Below are 26,166 nucleotides of genomic sequence, written 5' to 3' on the forward strand. Positions count from 1 at the left end.
TATATTAAATTCGTTTATTATTTGAGGGAGATTTTTAACTAACTTGCAGTCTGGTTAGGGAAACGAGGTAAGCACTCTTTATTTGTTATCTTATGTTCTTGTTAATTTCGTAAAATGTTGGTTTTTGCATGTGTATTTATCTTGTTATGATCAACATAGCGAATGTGACCTCACACACGCTATAATCTGAACGTTTCAAAATGGCGTCAGCAGTGTATAGCAAACCGCGGCACCGAGCAAGCGACCAGAGCTTTTCTTTGTGTATGTGTAAACTTATGCTTGTCGTCAGCGGAATTTAGAGTTTGTGTTATATAAACTTACCTAATATCAACAGATATATGTGGAACTCGACAGACGACAATTGTGTATATGTGCGTAATTTAGGCTTGCCGTGGGCCGAGACCACACCGAAGGTAGCTCGGCCAAGCTTACAGGTCACCGACTGGGAGATTCCCCATGAGGGTCGAGCGTAAACTGAAACTCAACATTTAAGTTACCGGGGATTAAAATCTTTACCACAGACATTTTAGATTATATAATGTATGTGTCACTTTAAAACCAGTTGACATGTATCTAATGTTGATGGAACACTTACAGACATAAATACATTTAAATGTCACTTGTATGTGTATATATATGTAACAATAAGTAAAAAAAAAAGTGTTAGGAGTCTACTAATACATTACAAGGAGCCATGCACATTTTTATATCATACAATTTTCGAATACGTCTTCATATACATACAAAACTGGTGAAATTATCTTAATATTTTTTTAAATATCCTACCAGAACAGCACATTATCTATCGAATAATAATAAAGTATAATTTTATATACTGTAAAAAATTACAAAAATTATCTGAAAACTATATTTTTCATAACATTACTAATTTGTAATCGGTCTGAAATGATTTTATATTTATGACATTGAATGCATTTTTATATAAAATATATATAAAGAGTAAAATACAAAAAATGTAACATTTTTACCGCTTTATTGTAGAATTTCTGACTAGATTTAAAACAAAAAAAAGGACATGTTATATAAAAAATAATCATTGTTTATTGTTATTTTTTCTCAATTATAGATGTTCTTACTTACATTTAATTACTAAATAATTAATGATGATTATAATGATATATCACATATGTTACAAACTGTTAATGTTATATGTATTTTATCACCTTTCACAAAAATTGTATTTTGTTTAACCATCCTAGGTAATTTCATATACTTTAAACCACAAAAAATTCCCTTTCTTAAACTATTCGTACCAGATATATATTATACAGAATCAATTAACATATGTATCGAAATCATAAAGCTGTTGACACATTGAGTTAAAATATTTTCAGTGTTGAGAAACGTCGCGGGGGGCATCGTCACGAGTGTGACGTATATCTTAGCCTCTAGATTCGACAATTCTCCGCGCCTGAACAGCTCGCCTGTGACAAATGACAGCTGTGTTGTTTATAAAATTGCCGTCAGTCGCACTGGAGAGGTCGGTGGACAGCGTAGTCCGGCATTGAATGAAGGCCAGGGCTTTCGTATGCCCACACAAAGCGAAATTAGAAACGAATTTTGCTTATTTTTGTCTCGGCTCTCCTCTCGATTATAAAAGAACAGATGTGGGTTGATCCGGAGAGCCGGAGAAGATGCTTGGTTCATTACCAGGTGTGTGAAACGTCTGCCCTCACAAGGGATTAGAGGAACGTGGTGTCCCTTATGACCGGGGCTATTCAATATGTATAAAATTATATTGATTATGAAACTGGGAGTCGAAATGAAAACGAATCGCGATAAAGTACTATTGATCATTGATGATGGAGCGGTTTCAAATTTGAGAATAAGATTTTATATTCAAAATCGATTTTTTTTTCAAAATTGTTGAAATGTTGAGTTTGATGGGATTAGTTTGCTATTGGACGATATCTACGATTTCGCTAATAATCCTTGATCCGTGGTTATTACAAATAATTCTGCATTATTAAATTATGTTAAGATGGATTAATTATCAAGAAAGGCACCTGTCTATTACTTAAATTTTATCGTCGAATAATATATCGAGTAGATAAAAAGACATGTTCCGTTTCTAAGTATTGCCATGGTTACGTAAAGCAGTAACGCCGCACGATTTACTCCGATTGCGCGTCGTTGCGACTCACGGCGCATGATCACGTTTATTGTTGTTCCGGAACACTAAAGCACAGGCGCATATGGTGCACGGGGTTATCTCGTGCACCAGAAATACAACGACATGCTTGCATGCTATTGGCTGGTTACAATTGATAAATCGTAAGAGATACCTTTGATGCTTTGTTTGTAAAGCAGGTTTCCCACCATCTGATATTATTTATTTTCTGCACTGCAGCGCAAATTATTATGTAATACTTATTGGAGCGGATGGAACGTTATGACGTCACAACTGTCGGAAAGGTCATACGTAGCGTAATATCGATATATATATATATATATATATATATATATGCACGTGTTCCATTTCATAACAATTGTTTTACTTTGCCTGGAAAGTGGAAATGCACGATAGGGTTTCGGGTCGTCTTATGATTGACTGTTGCAACCATCATCAGACGACTTTGTATGTTACGCAATGAATTCTCGTTCGTTCATTTCACTAGGTCTGGATTTCGCCGTAGGTCTTTCGTTTACTTGTGGGGAGATATTCATAAAATTAGCCAATATTATTTGACCATATCCGTCTCGAACGATTGGCCATATACATATGTCTGCACAAGTCGTCATAAATGTTCCTTTTATGAAAGGCAGTCGTCCGCCTCTCCTATACATTATTAACAAGCCCGTCTATATTAAACGATATTGAATCCTGTAATCTATCACTTAAATCTATTGAATGCAATTTTCATGTTAATTTAGATATGGTTGGTTTCGACAGAATACATTTGACGCTGGCCAATCTCAGTGCCTCCAAACATGTTTGCGTTCGTCATCATTTGAACAGTTCCTGTAGAACATAGTTATGCCTCCACTATGCTAATTATATCCCGTGACGTCATCTTCCACGAGTCTCCCCGGAGTCCAATGATAGCGCGGGTGGGCCGAGGACACAGCTGGACATCGTCATATATCTTTCAACGCGTATCGGTCAGCCCAGCTGGTAGTTTTATGAAGTAAGGGGATTCTGTAACATGCACATATTTTCAAACCAGCTGTTCAATTTCACCCCCTCAGTTCATCGTCTAATCCTACCGCCAATATATACTTTACCTGATTTACTAGTGTATCAAATCTACCAAAAGATTAGATACATCATAGGAAACATCCAATGTCGGGTTTTTGGAATTAATATTTCTTTTTTTAAATGTCATCCTGTAGATTTTATCCAAATGATTTTTTTTCAAATTTGTTAGAAAACTCTCCATGAAATTAAATAATATTTATTATGGTTGAACTGGCTCATTATTTATGTTACTTACCTACATATAAAGATTCGTTTTTTGTGTAACATCGAGATTTGTAGTGTGGGATATAAAGGTATGACATATTCTGTTTTTAATTACATCATTAATACTGATAATTGTTCTTTGGTTTTAACAGAATAGAAGAATATTTTATGACAGCAATTCATAGATTCATCTGTGGAATGATTACCTTTGGGAATCTTGGCTGTTCAATTACTTTTCATTTCCGTCACTGCAAATTCAACAGATAAGGTTTAAATTGAATTCAACATTTCTGTATTCCTGAAATTTTTTCTCGGAGTTCAGACGTAATTGATATACCAAAGTATATATATCTATTCTTAACTTATTCCAGGTTGATAAACTTGAAATTCAGTTATCGTATCTTCATGTCAAACTTATATATATGTTCAGAATTACTGAAAATTGAATTCAACCTCCCATATCTATTTCTTGCCTTGTCTAATGATTTCACTTATTGTATAAACCTTACCAAGTTACATTTTTAAGAAAGGATGAAAGACGTGACAAAACATTGCCCTCAAACATAAATATAGCAGTTTATATCCAATTTGACGTCATGTAATTAAATCAAATGACGTCACCGATTATGATACATGTATGGCATTATGACGTCACAATGCATAGCCGTACTTGTAGTTGATGATACAAAGATGAAAGTTTTTTTGTGTATAATGTGTGAAAAGATTATAGATAATCAGATATATTTATTGTTTTAACCATCTTATGTGAATTAATTTTACTGTTTCCATTTAATTTTTAACTGGTAAATGTCCGGCCGGATTTTTGTTATTTAACTGTTCAAACTTCTTAACCTCTAAACATCTTAAAAATAGTATTCCATGCAATGGACTAACATATGTATAATATCACTTACTGGCATGATAGACAGAAAACAGAACAAAATGATATATAATCTATAGACTTCCATGTAACTTTGAGACTTCATATCCACACTTTCAGCCACTGCACCAACAACCCACTCCCTCCCACACTCCCCTCTCCACGCCCCTTTTTTCCATCATGGTTCCAATTTTCACAAGATGCAAGTTATATGTAGAGTGTGGCTACGTCAAAATGAAAATTGCATCATTGCATTTGGATTTTATTTTTATAATAAGTATCTGTTATTTTGGAGCTTTGTTCTTCGAGATGAAAATGATTTAAAACGTTTTCTAATCTTTTTTTTATATTTATTTTTACCTAAGGCATTTGATGATGTGGTTTTCCAATTTTCAATTTTCCAATTTACAAAAATCATTCTCTTTTCCCATACATGCTATGTATGTGCAGTGCATGCCGATTCAGGTCCATCTACATTATATATAGGTAGTACTCAGATTGGTTCTCTGTAATGTTTTCGTCTCTGCATGTTTTTTATTCTTTTTATTACAGAAGACTAATTGAAACTTAACTAGCAGTATCACATTAGATCAATATAATGTCGATATGATATTATACCCTGATCATACCTATCACTAATTATACAACTTTATCATACCTTATAAGATATCATTTGAATCATTGACCCCTGTAAATGATGTATGATATTCTATGATAATTTCATTTTAACTTATTTTAAATAAAAGATTCAAAGAAATTATTTTACCTCATTGATTCAAAGTTATGCTATTTATAGATACACTTGAAGGAAACGGAATGGTCATCTTACAGAAGTAGACTGGCCCTTATCTCTACAATGGTATATAAAGATTTATAATAAAATTTAGCTTTATAATTTTAGATTCTTGGATATGTCCAATTCATGAGGTTTCAAACTAGGAGGAGATAAGTCAGTTTTAAGAGTTGAGGTGAATATTTCATAACATACACTGGTAGTCTTTCTAGCTATAGTATCAGGGGCTTTTGCACACACAGAAGGCTGTAAACTTCATATAAATAATGGTAACCGTTCTTGGGACGGGATCGGTATTGAAAGTGATACGGAAATATTCCTGTTCATATTTAAAGGTAACAAATTTTGTACACAACACGTGGTGTAGTTATTTACACTTGTAGATAGGGGTTAATAAATCTGCTGGTTGACCTCGTGTGTGGGTGTTCGACTGATGTAAACCCGCGGGGTTCACTACATTATTAGAATATTTACCTTTCGAGACGCAGATGACGACTTCATTGAGTAAGAAGACTGAGAGATAACCTAATTTGTACCTCGATGTCTGCCCTTTGTAATAGGAATTTTTTTCTTAATTTGTATATATAAAGATTTATGCTTGAATGGCCCGATAATCGTCCTCTTTTACATATTTATTATTGGAAACCGCTGAAGTTAACCCAGATAGTGAAGGACGTTAAAACCATGCCCTTTTTCACGAATACATGTCAAAGTATGAAAATGTTCCTGATGAACAAGGTCCTACTGACCACGACGATGTATTACTGTAGACTATGGAATCTAACTAGTCTTTATGTCCTTCACCTTTACGCCATCGACTAGCTACAAGCTCTCTGTAACAGAGTCACCGATCCTGGCTGTAGAGGTCATACGATACTTGAAAGCAGCCATCCACTGAACCTTGCCATATTTTTCAAATTTCTTTACAGATTCACTCTGTACTCAGCATTGATTTTTGTGTATCAGCACATTCTCTGAGACTCGGAGATTCAATTAACCGATTCACCATGAAAGCGCTTCAATAATAATCGATTTTCTAATCCCGGAAAATGTCAGGGAAAGCTGCATTTGACAAAAAATTGGCTCATCGATTCTGGATCGTTCCAAAAAATTCTGTGTCTGTGACCCGTGTCTGTGATGCAACCTATTTCATGGACAATGTTTCATAAAGTCGTCCAATCACGACTGTTGTCTCGTTTCTAATCCTGATCCGCGTCAATACTGTCCAATCAAATTAGTCGTCTCAGCACTGTTGGAAGATGGCATACTAAAGTGATCGATCTTGTTCTTCCAAAAAGATTCCTTATAATACCCAGGCCTTGATTACGGCACGTTCTGTATTGAACATTAAAATTAAAAAAGAAGCTATTTACTATTTATTAGACGCCTATAATTAATCACTACATAAGTAGATCGCCGTTACGACAGTAAATAAACCACTTGAACCGTTACACTATTTGTCGCTTGTGTCCCCTTCAGTGGCGTGTAGTGACCGTCACGTGACCACCCTGAGGCTGACCCCGTCGTCGCCATGTCGACACTAAAGTGTGAGAATAATGGCCCATTTATCGCCCATGTAAATATCATGTCACTATGGGCTCCGCACTATGTTACTAAGTTCATTAATAGGCACCGCTTCTTCATCTTAGCGTCATACAAACGATTGTAAATCATACCAAGGCACCTTATGGTAAATCTGCGTGTGAGTAGGTTTGTGTTAGCATCATTAATCATGTTAAAATTATGTAATTTGCTGAACACAACATGAGGGTCTGATCAAATTACTGTGACAGATTAAACGATGTGTGGCTCTCCCTGTGATGAGCAAACCGAGACATTTCCGGATTTTCTCATTGTCTCTAAAAATCGCATTTAACATTCACTAGCACTACTATATACGTCCTCATCGACATATAAACAACTCACTTTGGACTAACTAGCTAATGATGAATGCGGATAGACAGTATTTTTAATTGGATTTTTATGGTGAGCCTAGTGTAACACTAATTCTAATTTTTTGACGAGTCCCTGTCTTAGGAGATAAAATGAGGTCTCCAAATTTGAGCGAGTCCATCAGGAAGTCCAAGTCACAAAGATCCGAGATCCAAAAATCACTATTAGAGTGAAAAAAGTTTACAATACCGTAACATGTTTTCTGTAATCAATGGTACGAGCCAATGATAACGAAATAATTAATAGAAGAAAGCAATATTTTAAAGAATATCGAGGCGTCGTTGTATAGCATGACACCTTTAGGGTTGAACGTAATTTAGTTTGGCTTGACATCTGAAATTAATCTTCACACACCAGTTAATAAATGGTAACTGATGAGAGTTTCGCGTAAACTTGAGAATAATGAATGGATATTATATAAGTATGCTAAATACAATGAAATGCAATTTTCGTAATTTGTAGTATCTGGTATGGTAACTTTCTTTCAAGCACCAAACAGATTCTTCTTTGATGTTGGTCACAGAACGCATAGAATCAACCAATGAAATTACAGCTTGTTTGTAAATATTGGGGGAAAGCATGTATCATTCCAAATTTCACAGAGTCAAAACGAAGAACGTACTCATAGAAATTAATAACAACATGTTTAGTATTGTCTTTACTTTGTATTGATGAATGTAGCCCCGTGCGTTATGGTCAATTATACCTTCTTTTAATCAGCCAAATGGCAGCAGTATTATTTGTATTCAAGTTTGTTTGAAACCAAATATTTGAAATTGTCGTATACGTCCTCTGTAACATCCATGACGTTCAGGCACTAATAAACGTGAAAAGACGTTGATGCACTCAGAAACATGTGAAAGCGTTAAGGCACTAACAAACAAGAAATTGCGTCAAGGCACTTAACGTATGAAGGAGCTAAGACACTAATAAGACGTTGATGTACTAAACATATGAAGACGTTAAGGCATTAATAAGCATGTTAAGACGTTGAGGCAATATTAAAAGTGTGAAGGTATTCAGGCACTAAACACATAGAGGCGTGAAAGCACTAACAAACATGTAAAGGCTTTACACGTGTGAAACGTGTGAAAAACCATGTGGTTATTTCTATTACAAACAGTGATGTGTTAGTGATTTCGATTGAACATTAATATTTTAGAAACTTAACAAAAAGAAACATTTTTTTCCGTTTATTCTTGAAATAGACCTGCAGTAAATCTTTAAATTATTTATTATATAAACAAGAAATCACATCGGTTCCTTACATCCTACACCAGTGAAATGGGAATCTTGACTTAGAGTTACAATTGTCGTTCGGATAATTGACATGGATCTGAATATGATATCGCAAATATAATTTGTAAAAGTAACGTATTTTGAAAATTGTTTCATTTTCCTATCAAGTTAAAGATAAAATTTTAAACATTTCTGGTAAAAAAGGATGTAGGAACTGAATTAATATATGTGTTCCTCTGTGACATTTTTGTGATTAGTTTTGTCTGAAATCAAGTTAATGTTGTATAAAATCTTTTACTGGTGTACATAGAACCAGTACCTTTTAATCTTTGATGATGAAAATCCATTGCTCAAGTTGTCATTATTTCATGTCATGAAAATAATGTGTAATGTTAATACTGACTTAAGATGTTATAAAATGATATTTGTATGTAGGCAAGCCAACGCAAATGAAATCATATTGCCTAGAGTTTATATTTGTGATATGATTTAAACTTATTTTTATTGCAGATAGATATTTAAAGAATAACTGGACGCATGTTTTCACAACTTATCTCATCCTTTGTGATTTGATAAAGCAATGCTGATTTCTTCCAATTTTCCCCCATCAGTGTAATATAGTAATGTGAAGCCATGCTTATGTACCAAATCAATTAAAATTAAAATGCTAATATTTTATAATCACTAGTAATTAGTTATACAGTACAGTTTAAAGATAATTGGATTTATCAATACACTTTGTTTTATGAAAATCAATTATGAACTAAAACATATGAAAATAAATTGAACGTAATTATAAATAAAATTACAATACAGAACAAGGGAAAATGTCTTAAATATTTTATCTCTTTCGTATGGTTGGCACTTAAAGACAACAAAAACTAGATGTCTTTTATTTTGAGTAAATATACATGCTCGCCATGGACCAGTGGTGTGGCCTTATGGTGCCTACATATTAACCAATCAGCGCTCCCTGCTCAGTCAAGATTTCTTTTCTCGTAACGGCTTGACATCTGCCTCGCTTGGTAATTTGCATACTTTCTGTTTACACGACAGGCTCTATATCTTACGAAAGCAATGCGATCTAATCCTGGTAAGATTCCATTGTTATATTTTACTGAAATCTGTGACTGTTATCCAAGATGATTTGACATTTGTCGTTTATGTCTTGTTTAAGATTTGTTCTTGATAAACATTTAAAGCTTGGTAGTAAACATTGGTTTAGCTGATAAACTCGTAAATTATATATACGTACAAACGTACTGTTTACTTCAAACGTATTTCATTGCAAAATATTGGAAGTGAATGTGATGCAAATTATTGCAACTTAAAATCGGCTTTTCCTGAAGTGCATTTAATTAATTTTCGGATGTTTTATTCAGTTCTGTTATTTTTTATCAAGCGACGAATACACAAAAGAAAAAGAAATGCCCTATTTGTAGTATTCAATTTGGATTGATTTCTGTGATTAATCATGAATATTCATTAGAATATTTTAGGACAGACTAGATGGTCGTGACAAAGGATGTCGCTAACCCATTGACCTTACTCCGCGGGAGTCCGTGAAATATTGAGGCCTGTGTCATGACCTCACTTGACCTCTAACGTTCAATGTAAAGTGAGAACCGGTCCCGGAAAATAAATCTCGACATTGTACTGTATACAGTTGATATAATTAATTCTAATGCTATACATATCCTGTTAATTAATGACGAAGCATATTACAGGCTGTCAACCGATTCCTTTATTTTTAATATATTTTTATTCAAAAACCTTTTGTTTTGATAGACCTCCTATATTTCCTTTGTTTTCCTATTTTTTGGAAAATATTCCTTTATTTTTCAGGAAATTTGTCGCCGATAAATGTGGATATTGTAAATATTTCTTTGATACTACTTTTGGTTTCTTTATCTTACAAGTTGGAGAATTTTTAAGGTTTTAACAGCATCACCAGCCACCAGAAAATGATTCAGTACATCTCTTTATCGCCTGTATGGACGCCTTGCAAGGCAGTACAACATGATATTGGCCTTTTAGGTGCCCATTCAGGTGATGATGATGATGAGCTATGCAGCAGCTCTCTGCCTGGATTGTGATGCTTTTGAAGTGATTGGTTACTTTAAGGTAGTTTATGATCATTTTTAATTTATTCCTATATTCCTCCTATATTTTGAAGAAGACTTGGTTGACTGCCTGATATTATCACAAATTAAGTTAAGAAATAACCATTAACATAAATAAATACTTAAATAAATAAATAATCAAATTTCAAATAAAAAATGTTATTTGATGAAAGCTTTCAATTTTTTATTTCTTTTTTTTTAAAGAGAATATGACATTTACTTTAACTTTTACACGCGTTTCTTGATTTGAATTAACGAATTATTAAAAACACAGGCGTATAAGTGATGTACACACGTGATAGGCTCATTTATCATACAACCCACTCTTGTCATGTGTGATGCACAATTTTCAAAATATTGCATGTCTACAGCCTAAAGATACCAAAAAAATATTTCGACAATTACGATAAAATTGGCTTCAAAGACGAAATGACGTATGCTATCTGACCAAGCGTGAGTGTAATGTTTTACATGTTATTGATATCGTGATTAGCGGCGACAAAACCAGTCAGGAGTGAAAAATACCACCACTGTTGAAATATCAGAATGTCTTCCTGTGCAAAATAATGGCAAAAATTGGGGGTAATTTCAAGTTTCATCTGTACATCTCCTTACAATAATTCACCACCATGTTATGTGTACGGATATATACTACCCACGTTCAGACGTGTTAATACATCTCTCGAGTTTGCCTGTCGTTTGTGGGGAGACTTTTCTACTGTGGTTGATCTTTATCGGCCGCGTTGCAGGGTCACGTGATATGATGGATGAGAATTTAATGTATCGCCTCTACAGGGTGGTCAGTGATAGCGGTTTTGTTCCACTAGCATGAGGTGACCTTGCCATGAAAAGGTCACGCAATTCATGACGAAATTGGGAGATATCTTTTTAACAGGAAATGATTTTTATTGTGATATTCCGGTATTTGTTTTGCATGCGGCTATTCAGTGCACCCGGCATATGCATGATTACATGCGAATGTATACGAAGACACGTGACGTAGGATTTTGAATTTGATTGGTTATATTGAATTCAACACTGCATAACGATATTACATCGGGTCGAGTTTGTGATAGAAATACGGGTTTATTGGCGGATATCGTTTACAAATAAACACCTATGTGCACAACACTGCCACTCCATTTTGGAAAAATATTCCGAAAATAAATTCGAAACTACGGATGAAATCGAAGAAGAATTTCAGGTATTTACGAAGTTATGTTGGAAATATGAATATTTTTGATAATATACGTACGTCACTAGAAATATGTAAAATTTGCGTTCTATATTTTCAAAATTAATTACGTTTATTTCATGATTCAGTACATGTTTACCTATAAGTGGAGCAAGCATTGTAATGCAATTTTGTATGATATTGTAAATAGAAGTAGGGTAATATAAGTACCAGGATTATGAAAACTGGAAAATTTACAAGTGAAAATTGATTTCAGATTTAGTCATAGCCACGTCTGAACAAATATTAGTAGCATATGATAGATACAATAGTATATACTATACAAAGAAAATACATTAAGAGTTTGAGGATTAAAATCTCTTTTATCATTAATTATTTTAGCTGTTTTAGTCCAAGACAATATATTACAGTTTTATTTAAAGAGGAAAAATCCGAATTCAAAGCTATATTTATTTATTCATGAGGAAACAAATCACATAATTTGTATACTGATAACACTTAAAATGAATTTTGATGGCAAGTCATATCAAACTCCAACATGACCTAAGGACAAGATAAGGATTGAAACATTTTCAGACCAAGTCTCCTCCTTATCCCTATAAATTGAATTAATGCTTGTATTTTTGTTTAATTAAATATTATTCTATTTTTTGGTACGGTGTACCTCATACAGAATTTTGATACCAACCTAGACCATGTTTAATTTCCGGATAGAGTTGAAATACATGTATAATGCCACTTCTTAATGAAAAATGAAGCAAAGTGTGAAATGAAAATATATATATATATCAATCTTGTGCCGTGTCCGCGCCTATTTCTTCTGTCATTTTATTTTAGCTTTCCTCCCTCCACATATCGAGAACCTTCATTTTGATACTCTCAGGCTCATTGACATTGCGGAGCTTACCTATTCATGTAAATGAGAAATGCTCAAAATTACTAGCACTAACTAGGTTAATGAAGTTTATGGTTTTCGTTTCTTGCATATGTTGCTTAGCATTGGATGAAGTATGCTTGTGTTTTACATAAAACACGACCCACGTTATCATTCATCTCAACTCAATATCTCAGAATCTTTAGTTGGTCTAACATACAGTCAGCTTCGTCTTGCTTAGCTTCTGTCGTGATATAAAAATGGATCTTTTTCTCTCATTAACACGTATGTTATGGTGTCACACCAAATAAGATGTTTCACTTTGAATAAATCTTTTACAATGAATAAACAAAGATTTTTTGATAGAACTCGCTACAATAACTATGACTTCAGAAACCCATACATGTGATCATTATAGGTGTATGTATGCCTAATCTGTTTCCAAGAACTCTGCTTCATCGGTTCGATGTTGCTTACATATTAAATTTGTGATTTTATATCTATATCTTCAAATATAAAGGTCGAATTCACAGTGTCCGTTAATATGACGTCATCGATTATGTAACTATGCAATTTAGTAAGCAGCATGAAGATTTTGCAATGAAAGCACTAATGCTTGTTTGAAATTGTTTTCATATATATATATTATATATTAATTACTATTATTGAATGAACATCTCTTTCATAAATATTTTCAAATCCAATTCAACAAAATTCTGCTTGCTACATCATTTAAAGTCATTACCTTTAATGACGGGTAAAATTAAGAAATTCGTACAAAAAATATCGAAATAAAAACGAAAAATAATTAAAACATCACAAAAAATATCAATTATGTTGGTTGTGAAATGAGTTTGTATTGTTTGTTAGTGAAAATATTCAGTGAAAGGTTGAAGAGTTTTTTCTCAGACTTTGAAATGTGTTTTTGATCTTTCATTATTTATGTTTGAATAAGACCCATTAAACTGAACACGCACAGAAAAAAACACATACATACCGCGAACTGAGTGTATTTTTTCTTTTATCTTTCTCTTGAAAAATGTATTTTTAATTTAAATTAGTCTGACGGATGTCAAATGAAACAAACATTAATCAGGGATTTCTTTTTCTTAAAAAAAAAGAACCATTTGAAAATAGCTCATATGTTACCATTTATTCTGCGTAAAATGTATGGCATTAGTTATTGTAGAGGAACCTCTGAGTGTTGCCTGCGGTGTCCTGTAAAATGCCTGTGTGTTGTGTGTCCCTGTGGGTAATGATCCTAGGCCGGCTTGCTTTACCTACATAACAGTACACACACTTCACGTTAAACCACACACGCTTTCGACCTCACAAATGGAAAAAATCGACATTATGTAAATTTTTTGAAATCACGACTCTTTGCTCTTTGTGTATATATTCCAAACAAACTGTGTCTCAATATGCCTAGTCAACACAGAAACCCATTAAAATGATAAAATACATATAGATATATATACACACACATCGTACGAATAGCGAGCTTCTCTCTAGCAGTTAACGTAGAACTTATCATATATTGATATCGAGGGGTTTCATGCTCTGCCACTCTGCCGCTTATTATCTCAAATTCTCTGCATTTAAGAGGGAGGTAATTCATCATGTTAGTGTTCAGTGTTATGGAAATCGCACCAACGTGAGCCAGGCCTTCTATATGGTGTACTGTCGAATCCTCCGGAGGTCCTCATGTACTATATTCGCAGCGGAGGGCGAACAAGGAAGACGGTTATAAATTGTCTATCAGGTTGGTAATGAGAGCACTAACTTAGAGACAAGTTTTATAAGATGTTAAATGAACACTTTTCACTAATCTATTTTTTCACATAAGTTCAAATGTCAGAACGGATGGGGCAGTGGTTAAAATCAAAGTTAATTGAAAAACCGACAAGTTAAAATCGCAATTCATATTTTAAAATTGCACTTATAAAATGCTCCTTACGAAGAAGTTTTTATGACTTTTCGGAATTAATTGGATCATACTCTCCACAAAACTGAAATGCAAATTTGAACCAAAATCAGTAATGTACATGTAACATCCAATCGCTTTTTCACACCACGAGGTGCTGATGAACTTTTTGGAACGTATTTCATAAAACAATGAAATAAATGTCTACTTTTTGATTGATGTTTTAATTAACCTGCACCCCGCCCCCTCCCCAACTCCCCATGCAGTTTGTATGCATTAGCTAAGTTCTAAATGTGTTAATTCTGATCTGTAATCAAATAAACCTATCAAATACAAAGGGGTCTTCTAACTGTTGTATCCTAAAAATATGTTGTTTTTTTTTCATTTTCTACCATAAACCCACCAGTCGAGTTTCACCGGATACGCAGAGCTGCAGCATTAAAACCGAATGTCTGGCTTCACGACGAGTAACGCTATTGGCAATTTATTTTTTTCCGGACGAAACATATCCTTTGGTTCCTTATTTTAGTGACGCCCTCGTAAACTAAACCCAATTATCGCCAGTGCTTCGATAAATAGCGCTTTTTGGTGCCGTTGTCAACTCCGCAGGGGACGATTCCGACTTTCTGGCACGCTGACACAGTAATTCCGTCGAAAATGATGTTTCCAACCATGAATTTCCATTTTTAACTCGACTTAAAACCAGTCCTTGAATGGCATTTTGTGACAAAACATAAATGGGAACCGTACAACACGCGTTTTCTGCATATTGGATTTTAACAGCCGCCAGTAACGGGAGCAATCGACTTAAAACGCTATTATATCCTGTTTTATCTAAAACGTTACTTTGTCAGGTTCTTATCTAAAATTTCTACGTTAGAACCATAACATTGATAAGTATTTCCAGGTATAGCACGGAAAGTTGCCTAATTGTCATTATGTAATCGTTGTGCTAAATTATCTGTCATATTGTGTAATTGTAATTTGTATCTGGAAGAGATTGTATTTTTATTTGAAGGGAAATACCCGTCACATATAAGATTTCAAATGTCATTATCGGATCACTATCTTTGCTATATCTGTAAGTTCACCAATTACTGTCTGAATGTCGCCTTTTCCGGCAGTGAGGTCGATCCCCAGTGTTGTCAAAATGGCTTCCTTTGTTTTCGGAGCCCATTATTGCTGAAGGTCACATCTATAGCTATTCACTGTTATTTCTGTGTTAATGTTAAATATTGTTGTTTGAAGGTATCTTGTTACTGTGGTAGGTAAATATTATTGGAAAGTCGGTGGTGTTTTTTTGTTTGAAGGCCACACTTCACTTAATATTGTGCAGTGTTAGACCCATTGTGTGCAGAGCGGATTATATCATAGGAGTTATTACATGCGGTCACGGCTTGTTGGTTAATTGTCCTCAATATGTTGGAATCACCCTATAGATATGTTGGCAATACAGTACGACATACGATGTGTACCTACTATTCCCATTATAAAAGTCGTTAAAATTTTGGGTCTAATCTTTTCTCTTCTCTTCACTGCTTCAGCTTAATTCTTAGCATTGTGGTACGGTAACACTGATTTGCCTATTGTCAGTATGAGAATCGGCTCCAGTTCTGCACTACCATAAAGAGGTTGTTACACGACCGTATTACAGCATTCCGCAAACACTAGCACTCGCCTCGCATACATCGGGATGTCGTCTTCAAATGACCAAAGCTGTTGATAGGACGTAAAACAAAAGGATATCAAACTATCACACTTTTGCATTTCAGAGGCTTCTAGAAGTACAAATACTTATTAAGTATGATTTATATGATATAGATATTGATCAAACTCATGTTTGTTATATTTACAGATGCACAGGACGACCCGGATAAAGATCACGGAGCTGAACCCCCACTTAATCTGCGTACTGTGTGGGGGTTACTACATTGACGCGGCCACCATTATCGAATGTCTTCACTCCTGTTAGTAACACTCTTTCATTATAACAGATATCACTAATCAGACTCGTTCTCTGCTTCGAAATGCATGTGTTGTACTTGTTAATCGAAGTTTAAGATTACATGCTTTCTGATGAAAAATCGCTTTCGTTGTTTAAAAAAAATAAGAAGTTGTACCCTTCATAATTTTTTCGATAAGAAAAACTACCGACAAAATCAGTTAATAAAACAAGCATAACTATATGCCTATATCTATTTCAAGATGAAATATAGCCAGGTGCATTAATCGCTTAGAGCGAAAATTTAGACCAAATCGTTCGATCTTCCATCTTGGATTACGTATAGGGACAAGTTTCGCCCTTAAAACACTAGGAACATCCCCGGTGACTAATGTTTAATTTATTGTATCCCAAATCTGAAAATAGAAACGTCCTAGATTTGGTATATGAACATTGAAAAGACACTGCTAGATATAAAAAAATACTTAAATATTTACATAATCTTCCTTCCAAGTTAAATTAAACGAAACTACGACAAAGCATGAAAAAACGAAACATTTACACGGAGATTTATGAACATTACAAGGAAGAAGAATATTAGGTGTTCCGGAAGAGTAAGCGTCTTCTGCGGCATTGTCGACTCAGCCATTTAAATCTTGGTAAATCGAAGAAAGTAATGTCATGGTATCAAACCAGATCAAGATAAACAACACTGAAAATTTTGTCTGACAAAGAAATCATTTGCTTTATTATATAAGATACATGACATATATTATATTGTTCATCTTACATATTGTCAATTTGTCGTTTTTGTTCTTGCCTTTTTTAGTTTGCCGGACATGCATTGTACGATACTTGGAATCCAGCAAATATTGTCCGATTTGTGATGTTATGGTACACAAGACAAAACCGCTACAGAATGTTAAGTAAGTTAAAACACCACCATCAAAATTGCATTATAATGAAGGACTGTTCCATAAATGTTTTTATAAGTTTTTCACTAAACAGAACGTGTCGTTACGATTTCTAAGACATAAAGACAGACATTTTGTGGGGACGGGTAACTAATGGATAATGATATTTGGTCAATAGGATGATGAGATATAAGGATGTCCAGTTTGTTCGAATGAATTACCTTGAACCACATTAAAAAATACATTGATAATATGCCTTTATCGAAATCTTCAGATAACGCCATCAGATATATTATAGGAACTTTAATGCAGTTCTTTATAAGTATTACGAATAACCTTTCACAATGATAGAACAAAATCTCAAATAAAAGAGGTCGTATTTTAAACAAATATCCCATACAGCAATATATCTACTGTCGCGGAAAAAAGCCATTACGATATTTTAGATAACATTTTCTTTTCAAGATAACTCTTCACTTCTTTAGACACTTAATAAATATTGTATTGATATCATAGTGCGGTGATGAAATATTTAACTTTATTAAATTATACCTGTATTTCAGATCTGACAAAACGTTACAAGACCTTGTGTATAAGCTAGTTCCAGGTTTATACAAAAGTAAGTACATCATATATACACAAAATTATACGTGAAGACTATATACTTTTAGCTACTGTTATATGAAATGAAAATATGATTTCTTGGGACGCAATATAACTAGATGGAAGTTAACTGTGAAATTCCACTTTGCGAAAAAACTAGAGATGTTATGTGATAGTTATCTTATTACTTCTGTGAATTTTTCCTGGTGGAATTTTTTTGATAACGAGATACAAACTATGACGTAGAAACGCGACAAAGAGCAATAAGCAAGTATTTAGGACTAGCTGTACACCTACTAATTTAAAATTCTGGCTTTCTCTAAATTTTACGGTGTTAAGAATATAGAATTCCCCGTAATCTTTGCATGAAAAATAGTTTCACAGTTCGAATTATACACATGTACTTGGTATTCTTATTAGTAGATATATGGAAATTACGAAAGGCACTGAATTATTGGGCCACCGCTTCTCACCATTTAAGTCATTGACATTTCTTTCGATCACTTGGGATATTTTAATGCTCTCCAAGGCTTCACAGGCCTTAATATCACTGACGAGTCCTAGAAGGCGAAACAGTTGTATAATGTAGTTTAATGGATTAGTTGACTCCCCTGTGTCTAATTTCAGTTTTCGTTTAAAGAAGTTATATTTCTCTTGTGTGTCTTTTGTACAAGTTTCCGGCGTAACTCTAAACTATCTCTTGCTTTTTCATGAATACGAGCCGAGACAGGACAGATAGAAACTTCTATATCTTACACTTTGCCGAACATTGTTTACATGACAAGGAAGATTGATAAATACAAGATTCGGTCTGGAATTTGTTGCTATGTTTAAACTACTAGTAATATGTACTGTCGGATCTGTTGTCACAGTAATTACCTATATCATAAAGCATGTATGACTGTTCATCAGGCAGGTAAGGTATATTGTCAAAGGGTCTCTGACTCAATAAAAACTTGTATAGATAGATCGTCACCTGCCAGATACCGTAATTAATGCGAGATGTCATAAGACCTTTGTAGAAGATTCATTCTTTCTTTCAAACTTGTCCATACATAGCCAATTACACACTGTGCAATGTAAAGCAGTAAGAACCACAACGTGTCACTTTTGATTAATTGGGTCGTCCCTGTAGGTTAGCCCTTGTAAAAGAATATAGGTAAATGATTGGCGGAGGATAGCGGCGTCTTCATGAAATAAATATAGAATGTCACATGATTCACAACAAATTTGAACCTTGGTGACATTCAGCTGAGATGTGATGCTATAAGTTACTCGTATATAACAATGGATGTAAGTTATGAAAGAAACATAAATTATTCTTTCTGTAACATCAAACCAAAAATCGTTATCTGTTGGGAAATATATTCGTTATTGTTTTCTATAAATGTTAATATGACATTGTCATAAGTGCGCTTTGTTTTTACAGGTGAAATGAAACGCAGACGAGACTTATACAATGCCCACCCAGAAGCAGGTAAGACGGGAAATATACATCATACAGAACTTAATTTCCTTATGCATATTAAAATCAATATTATAACTGAAACGGAATAATGGTAAAAAGGAAACAAACAGAAATACAGTATCAAGTTAAACGTAAAACACACAAATGGTTAGATTGTGATATTTACATGTTTTGACACTTCCGCTTGAACTACTTTTACTTTGTTTATGTCCTGACAGGATAATGGATTGTTTGTTTATTTTATGTTAATGGTTACGTAATGTAGCACGTGTGTTAGTAGGAAACTCGATATAACTCTTAAATACAGACAGTGATGATAAATTATTGTGACACGTCAGTGTGATGGGTGTTATGTTCACCACCCAGGCTGTCGGTGCTTTTTTAACGGATAGTCACAGACTATATCCTTTACACATTTTGCGCATGTTTCAGTTTATTTTTTTCAAGGCATCAAATACTCAATTATTTATGATAACTATACCTCTCGGGGTTTAAATGAGATTTTATGATGTGAGATTTTCTGAAACGAGTCGCCGATTTGTTTTATTTATATCTGCGAACCCTGGCGCGCGAAAATTAAATCCACAAGATTTTAAAATAAACATGACTTTGAAAAGTTACATTATGAACATAACTTAGAAAAGTTACATTAGAACATAACTTAAAAAAGTTACATTATGAACATAACTTAGAAAAGTTACATTATGAACATAACTTAGAAAAGTTACATTAGAACATAACTTAGAAAAGTTACATTATGAACATAACTTAGAAAAGTTACATTATGACAAGTTTTTAATTTAAATATGACGGTTAAAATCAAACTGCCAGACATTTTGTTGAGCCATGTGTTTATTTTTATTATGTTTGACGGAACTCGTTTATAGACTACATTCATTTCACAATATACAACATATATATTCTAAAGGCGATTTTTCGAGATCGGGATATCTAATGCAAAGTACTTATCATTTCGAGCGTCAAAATTATATTAGAACAAGGAAATATCTTACTTTTTCCAGCTCATCACTGCACTGGGCCGAGCGAAGAAAAGGGCGATGAAGACCAGGACCGCCTTATTTACACATACGATGAAAAAATCAGTCTTTCGCTTGAGCTGTACTCTGAGTAAGTCACAGCTCCAGTTACTATTAACTATCAACTAAATAAAACGTTACGATGTTTTATTTTAAGAAGAAGGAATGATAATTACAGTATACTTTTAATTTCTGTGGATATCGACGGAAATATTCCTGTCATTCATATCACAACATAATACAGTACAGTTGGATATTTTTGGTTTGTAGATGTGTCCCAGAGGAAGTTCTAGACCAAAATAACGAAGACAATCCGGACCGAATGAAGGTAATGGTCCACGTATTATCAGTAAGGTGACATTAATAAAGAAATATTGGCTTCAAATATAAAGGAAGTGTACGAGGTGGAAATTAAAATTGATTTTGGAAATGTGATAAAATGTGATAAGATCTTGAAACTATTTATAGAATAATGCACGAGTTTCCTTTTTTGTATTAGTTATGAAACCAATCTATCATGAGCTGATATAATGATGAAAAAAAAATATGATAAATTGTATACAATTTGGATCGAATTTGATATCCCTGTTCTTACATTATCAATACTTTTGTTACATACTACAGAAAATGTAATTTTCTATGTTAGACTTGAAGTTCATATAACTCTTTTATCTTTTAACTTCAATCATCACAATTTAATCTGCATGGTATAACGCGCCGTTTTGTTTTTAAATCGTTATGTTACCTGAGGTAATATTAAGAAATATTTATGTTGAATAAAATGACAGTATTGTGATAAAACGAATCATCAGTATATAACAGAACAATTATCTTACACAGCTTAAGAGACAGCTGAACCTCTAAGGACACATTATAAAATCTGTGACTGCTTTCATTCATGCAAAACACGATCATTTATTTAAAGTGAATCGGAAAATGATCCAATGCAATCAAAACATGAAGGTTTATGGTTCTGTCCATGTAGACGTGTTCACCAAAGGTTTATGGTTCTGTCCCTATAGACGTGTTTACCAAAATCGTTAGAATTCCTGTGGTCTTCGTTACTTCCACATGTACGTCATAGGGAATGTTTTCCATCTTAGAAACGGGACGTGCGGTATCTACAATGTCCAGCGGCAGTAACCATCGGTCACCTCAAGAAATTCATCCGGATGAAGTTTGACCTGCCATCTCGGTACAAGGTACAGTGCTTGTCTTGTTCATGAGGTTGTAAAAATGATCTGACGTATTTGATTCACATTCAAGATATGAATTTTCTACAGGCATTACAACCCACAGATGTCTTTTCTGCAACCAAATATCCTATCACAACTAACCCGGAAATGTCTTTTAAACCAAGTTTCTTTTTCATAACGTTATTATTTCCTCTTTTGTAGATCGATATTTTCCATTCTTTTGAGCCGTTGGATGACCTGTTCACCTTGATGGACGTGGCATATATTTACACGTGGAGGCGGGTAAGTCTTCCTAAGAACAAATATGAATATGTAAATTGATAAATCAAAGCACCCTTTGTACTGTTTATAATAAAGCGATTTGTCAATAATCGAGAAAACTTCTATCTTTCCATTTGTCTGGTCGGTTTTGTAACGGTTCATCAAATTTCCTTGCTTCTCCATTTTTACCAAAGTTCGTCATTTAGCACCAATATGTCAGCGGACAGCTCTATATGAATTGTATATAGAAACAGAGTATAAACGTTTGAAATCGACTAGGCGTTTTGCAACCTCTCTTTTAAGTTTTTAAACATTTTGACCAAATGGAAATTCAGACTTAGTCATTTCCAAAACCAATTCGTTATCATGATGCTTAACTATACCGTCTTCAAATTCCATACATGGAAATAATTGGAATTTATTTGTCAACTTAACATTTCCTTAAAATATTTTACAGCAATCGCCCTTGAGACTCGTATACACAGTGTTTGAATTAGCCAGGAACTACAAGAGAAAGTGTGAAGATATAACATCAGTTTCTACGGAGGAAAGCACTCCTTCTCAAAAAGAAGTCGTAAAAGAAACGCCCGTTATTGAGAGAGACACATCACCTACACAACCTGCCAGGGAAGCCAGCCCTCCTTCACAGACAGCACCTGCACATGCACAGACAGTGTCACCTGTAACGCGAGACGAAACACAACATACTAACGAATCTCCACCGCCAATAAAACAGAATGGAAAAGACTCATCCCAAAAGGAAGTTAGTGCCCCTATTATTAAGAAAAACACATCCAAGTATATGGACCGGCTATCGTATCCGGCACCTCCTTCTCTCAGCAAAGGACTCTTGAGTAAACATACAATAGATAGTGCTGGGTTCAAACCGTTGGAAGACGTGAACAGTTTCAGTAACAATGGTGGAAGTGTGTATGATTTTAACGATGGCCGTGATAGTCCCGTTCCAGCTTTCACTGCGCCTTCAGTTGGTGACGGTGAAAATGGTAATAAAGGACCCTTAAAACAGACATCGGGAAAGAAAAGGAAAATTGGAAACGGAAAACTATCTTATATAGCAGATGCACGCTTACAGGACAAAGTTATCTCTAGTAAGGCAAAAGTAACGAAAGATTTGACGAAACCTAACAAAACACCTAAAGAAAAGAAGCAACCACTATTCGATATAAGAGGAAAAGTGAAATCATCGAAATTCAATGGAATTTACACGCAACATGTGTTGAATGGGCACATCGGTGACTAAATGTTGGTTTTATGTTAGTGTTGATTCAGACATAGTACCATGTGTGATTACAGAAAGATTTAAAGCAGCTATATACTTTCTTAGCCATTGTGGTAAAGCCAAATATGAAGGGAACAATTGTAATTATTTGTTGAAAATTTCTTATTGGATGTAAGTGTCTGTTATGGCGGGATTATGTCTTACTGCGAATGTGGATATTTCTTCAGCGTCATGTTACAGTTGAATAGACATGATCACGTCTTGCAAGTTGATAATACATTCAGGATCACAAGCTAGTGGAATCTGTATTTTTTGTTCTTGACCACGCGTACTGTTTTTTTTCTCTCTAGAAAAAGTAAAAATGAGAGGCAGAAAAAATCTCGAAACGACAGACAAATGAGATTTTGAATAAAAGGAAGTGATCTTGCTAATCTCTGGTTACATGAAAATTAAATTGCCTTCTGAAATGTATAAATACACATTTCATGTAGTTGTCGGAAGAAAACCTCCCGTGCCCTTTGGTCTGCGCATGCACGTAACTAAAACGACAATGCGAAGTAGCATTCGGATGTTGTGAGTACCGTAATATACAATGTTTATTAATTAACGGGAAAACCAGAAATCTATAAAGTTACAAGGTCGTTATGTGGACTGGGGACTCTTAATCACGGATTAGGTTGTTTAGGTGATGTACAGTAACCCTACTATTGTTTGAAAAGTCTACTCACGTGCCTAATTTGTGGGGGTGAAATGAAAAGTTAACTTCATTTGAAATTGTTACAATCGTAGACATCATTCAATCATCGAAGTTTTTTCAATCTCGTGAGGATATATCAGATTTGATCGAATTTCCATTGGATACTAAAACATTTATACATTGATTGTCAGTTTATAAGCCTGATACAAAAGTTCCAATTTTGATGAAAATCAACTATACAATGTCTGATTAGAAACAAATTGCATTTTAATTATGTATATCTGTGATGTTAAAATTAATCAATCAAGCTTGGATATTTTTTGGGAAATGATGATTACTTAATCTCTCCTCCTTTGCCAACTCGCTGTTACATGTAGTTATGACTTCATATATATTTCATGGTGTCCTACCTGTACTTGAATCGTTGAAGCTAAGACTTTGTTTTGTTGTAACTATTCTCATTGCATCACCAGCAATGGCCACAAAATTCCTTTGTAACAGTAAGTAGCATAGTCATTTCAAACAGATACCGTTTCAGGATTCCCTAAGGCATAATATTCGACCTTCAAGGAAACAAAATGTCACTTAAACGAATCATTATTTTGGACAGAACTTGTGTTTTTCCATGTCAAAAGGATATTTTTGAACTATTTAATTTACTTTTTATTTCATAGTATGAATAAAATCAATTTACTGGTAAACATGCCCAAAATAATTTTTGGTTATCTTGAATGTTGAGAATGATCGATTGTCTCTTAACAATGGCGGGTTTGATGATAAATATATACAAAGTCTTAATGTAAAGTCTATCATCGTGGTAGGTACGTGATATGTAAAATAGACTGCGGTATGGTATATGATAACATTTATTTTTTTTACAATATACTTATTGCCGAAAGGGATTACGACATCACGCTGCTACCACAGAGCCCATTTAACAGCACAGCGTTAGGTCTTGGTTTCCACCTGTACGGGTTTCACCTGTTCACTGCACACGTAGGCATTCCAAAGATTCTTATTTCGGCATATACAGATCAATTTTGTTTGAAGTACCTTTTTAGAGCGTTTTAACGACAGTTATGCTATAAAATGGAACGAATGCCACCCGTGATGACTATTTATAGATGAAAGAGCCAAACAACTTTCCACGAGTGAAAATGGTCTGCGGTTTTCAGAACGCGAGGTTAATGTTTTGCGATAATGGGGGTGGTATAAATATGAAGTGTTTTTCTATGTCAAACTGTCATACTGGAACACAACTACTCCAATATCATAGGTGACAGGAAGATATTTAAAAAGAATATATTATGAATAGTTTATGAAGTTAAAAACTAAGCATGCATTGCTTGATTATTTTTGGAATCAGTTTGATAAATAAATTTTATCTGTAAAACGTTTGGTAAATCTCTCATTAAATTCGTTTTAAATTGCGTATTAAATGAAAAATTCTAAATAAGTATGATTGACCCTGGCTGTTAATTTTTGACATAACAATGGTTTCGTCTATGTAACTATCTGCTCTGATTGTGAATCATTTAAACCCGAGTTCTGAGGTATCACGACGATTAAACACTTCAAAATAATACAAAGAGCTGTTAGATGAAATTTTACCAGAACAGCAAAAAAATATAACACGCTGGTTGCTTTATTTTTCGCATTTATCATTTTCTTTATGAAGCATTTTTTCTTTAGCGTTGCTTTTATGTTATGTTGAATTTGCACAAGTAGTGCTTATAGATTTCAGGATATGCATAATTGCTTTTGTAATGATTTCCGACTCGTAAACGTATGTGAGGAATTTGTAAGGTGTTGATAACCATGATTATACATATTTTTTTTATAAATTTTCTCTGAGCAACGTGTTTTACACCATAAAATTATTTTTATGTTTGAGGTTTTATTGGTTGTGACGTGATTGTGACGTCATTTATTAATTCAGTGTGATGTTTGAATTTCAATATTCATTTTTTTCGCAATACTTCGCAACACCTATATATCGTTTATCACGTAGTCTTAATGTTTCGTAACGTTTATGTTAAGTGATGTACGTGTGTATCATTTTCTCCCAGAGTACACTGCATGTACCCTGCATAACATTGCCTATTGTGGATGTAAGGAACGGCAACTCTGGAGGTTTGTGATGTATTTGTTGCTCTGTTTGTATTCGTCACGTGGTTTTTGATATATCACGTGTTGTTTTACGTCACGATATATATATATATATCACGCAGCATTCCTATAAATTGACACCTAAGCTGTTTATACGTTGCGTGATGTATATTTAACATGAACAAGTCACGTGGTGTGTTTGTAATGTGATATGTCGTTGTACTTTACGTTATATTATGTGTAATGTTATGGTAACAATGACAGATTTGTAATTAAACTAAGCTGTGGTGCCAA

General features: G+C 34.0%; 1 protein-coding gene across 3 annotated transcripts; it reads left to right on the top strand.

Moving 5' to 3' along the window:
- LOC132546590 (polycomb complex protein BMI-1-A-like) lies at window positions 1-26,166 on the top strand. Of its 3 annotated transcripts, none has more exons than XM_060210313.1 (10): window positions 1-67; window positions 16,261-16,372; window positions 17,177-17,273; window positions 17,825-17,880; window positions 19,294-19,341; window positions 20,355-20,460; window positions 20,640-20,697; window positions 21,473-21,571; window positions 21,767-21,847; window positions 22,284-26,166. In XM_060210313.1, exons 2-10 carry the CDS (start codon window positions 16,261-16,263, stop codon window positions 23,085-23,087), a joined length of 1,461 nt encoding a protein of 486 aa, XP_060066296.1. In that variant the 5' UTR covers window positions 1-67; the 3' UTR covers window positions 23,088-26,166. The 3 variants fall into 3 exon arrangements, with proteins under 3 accessions (XP_060066296.1, XP_060066297.1, XP_060066298.1); XM_060210314.1 differs by lacking the exon at window positions 1-67 and adding an exon at window positions 11,538-11,616; XM_060210315.1 differs by lacking the exon at window positions 1-67 and adding an exon at window positions 14,153-14,243.

The sequence above is a fragment of the Ylistrum balloti genome, unplaced genomic scaffold, assembly GCF_031769215.1.
Source record: "Ylistrum balloti isolate Yb309-2 unplaced genomic scaffold, AGI_CSIRO_Ybal_v1 Utg369898, whole genome shotgun sequence".
NCBI classification, from domain to species: Eukaryota; Metazoa; Mollusca; class Bivalvia; order Pectinida; family Pectinidae; genus Ylistrum; species Ylistrum balloti.

Excerpts from the sequence above, each read along its gene's own strand:
- LOC132546590 (XM_060210313.1), top strand. The coding sequence starts at position 16,261 with ATGCACAGGACGACCCGGATAAAGATCACGGAGCTGAACCCCCACTTA. Across the intron at positions 20,461-20,639 it reads TCGCTTGAGCTGTACTCTGA|ATGTGTCCCAGAGGAAGTTC; the intron begins GTAAGTCACAGC and ends TTTGGTTTGTAG. Across the intron at positions 20,698-21,472 it reads ACAATCCGGACCGAATGAAG|AAACGGGACGTGCGGTATCT; the intron begins GTAATGGTCCAC and ends TTTCCATCTTAG.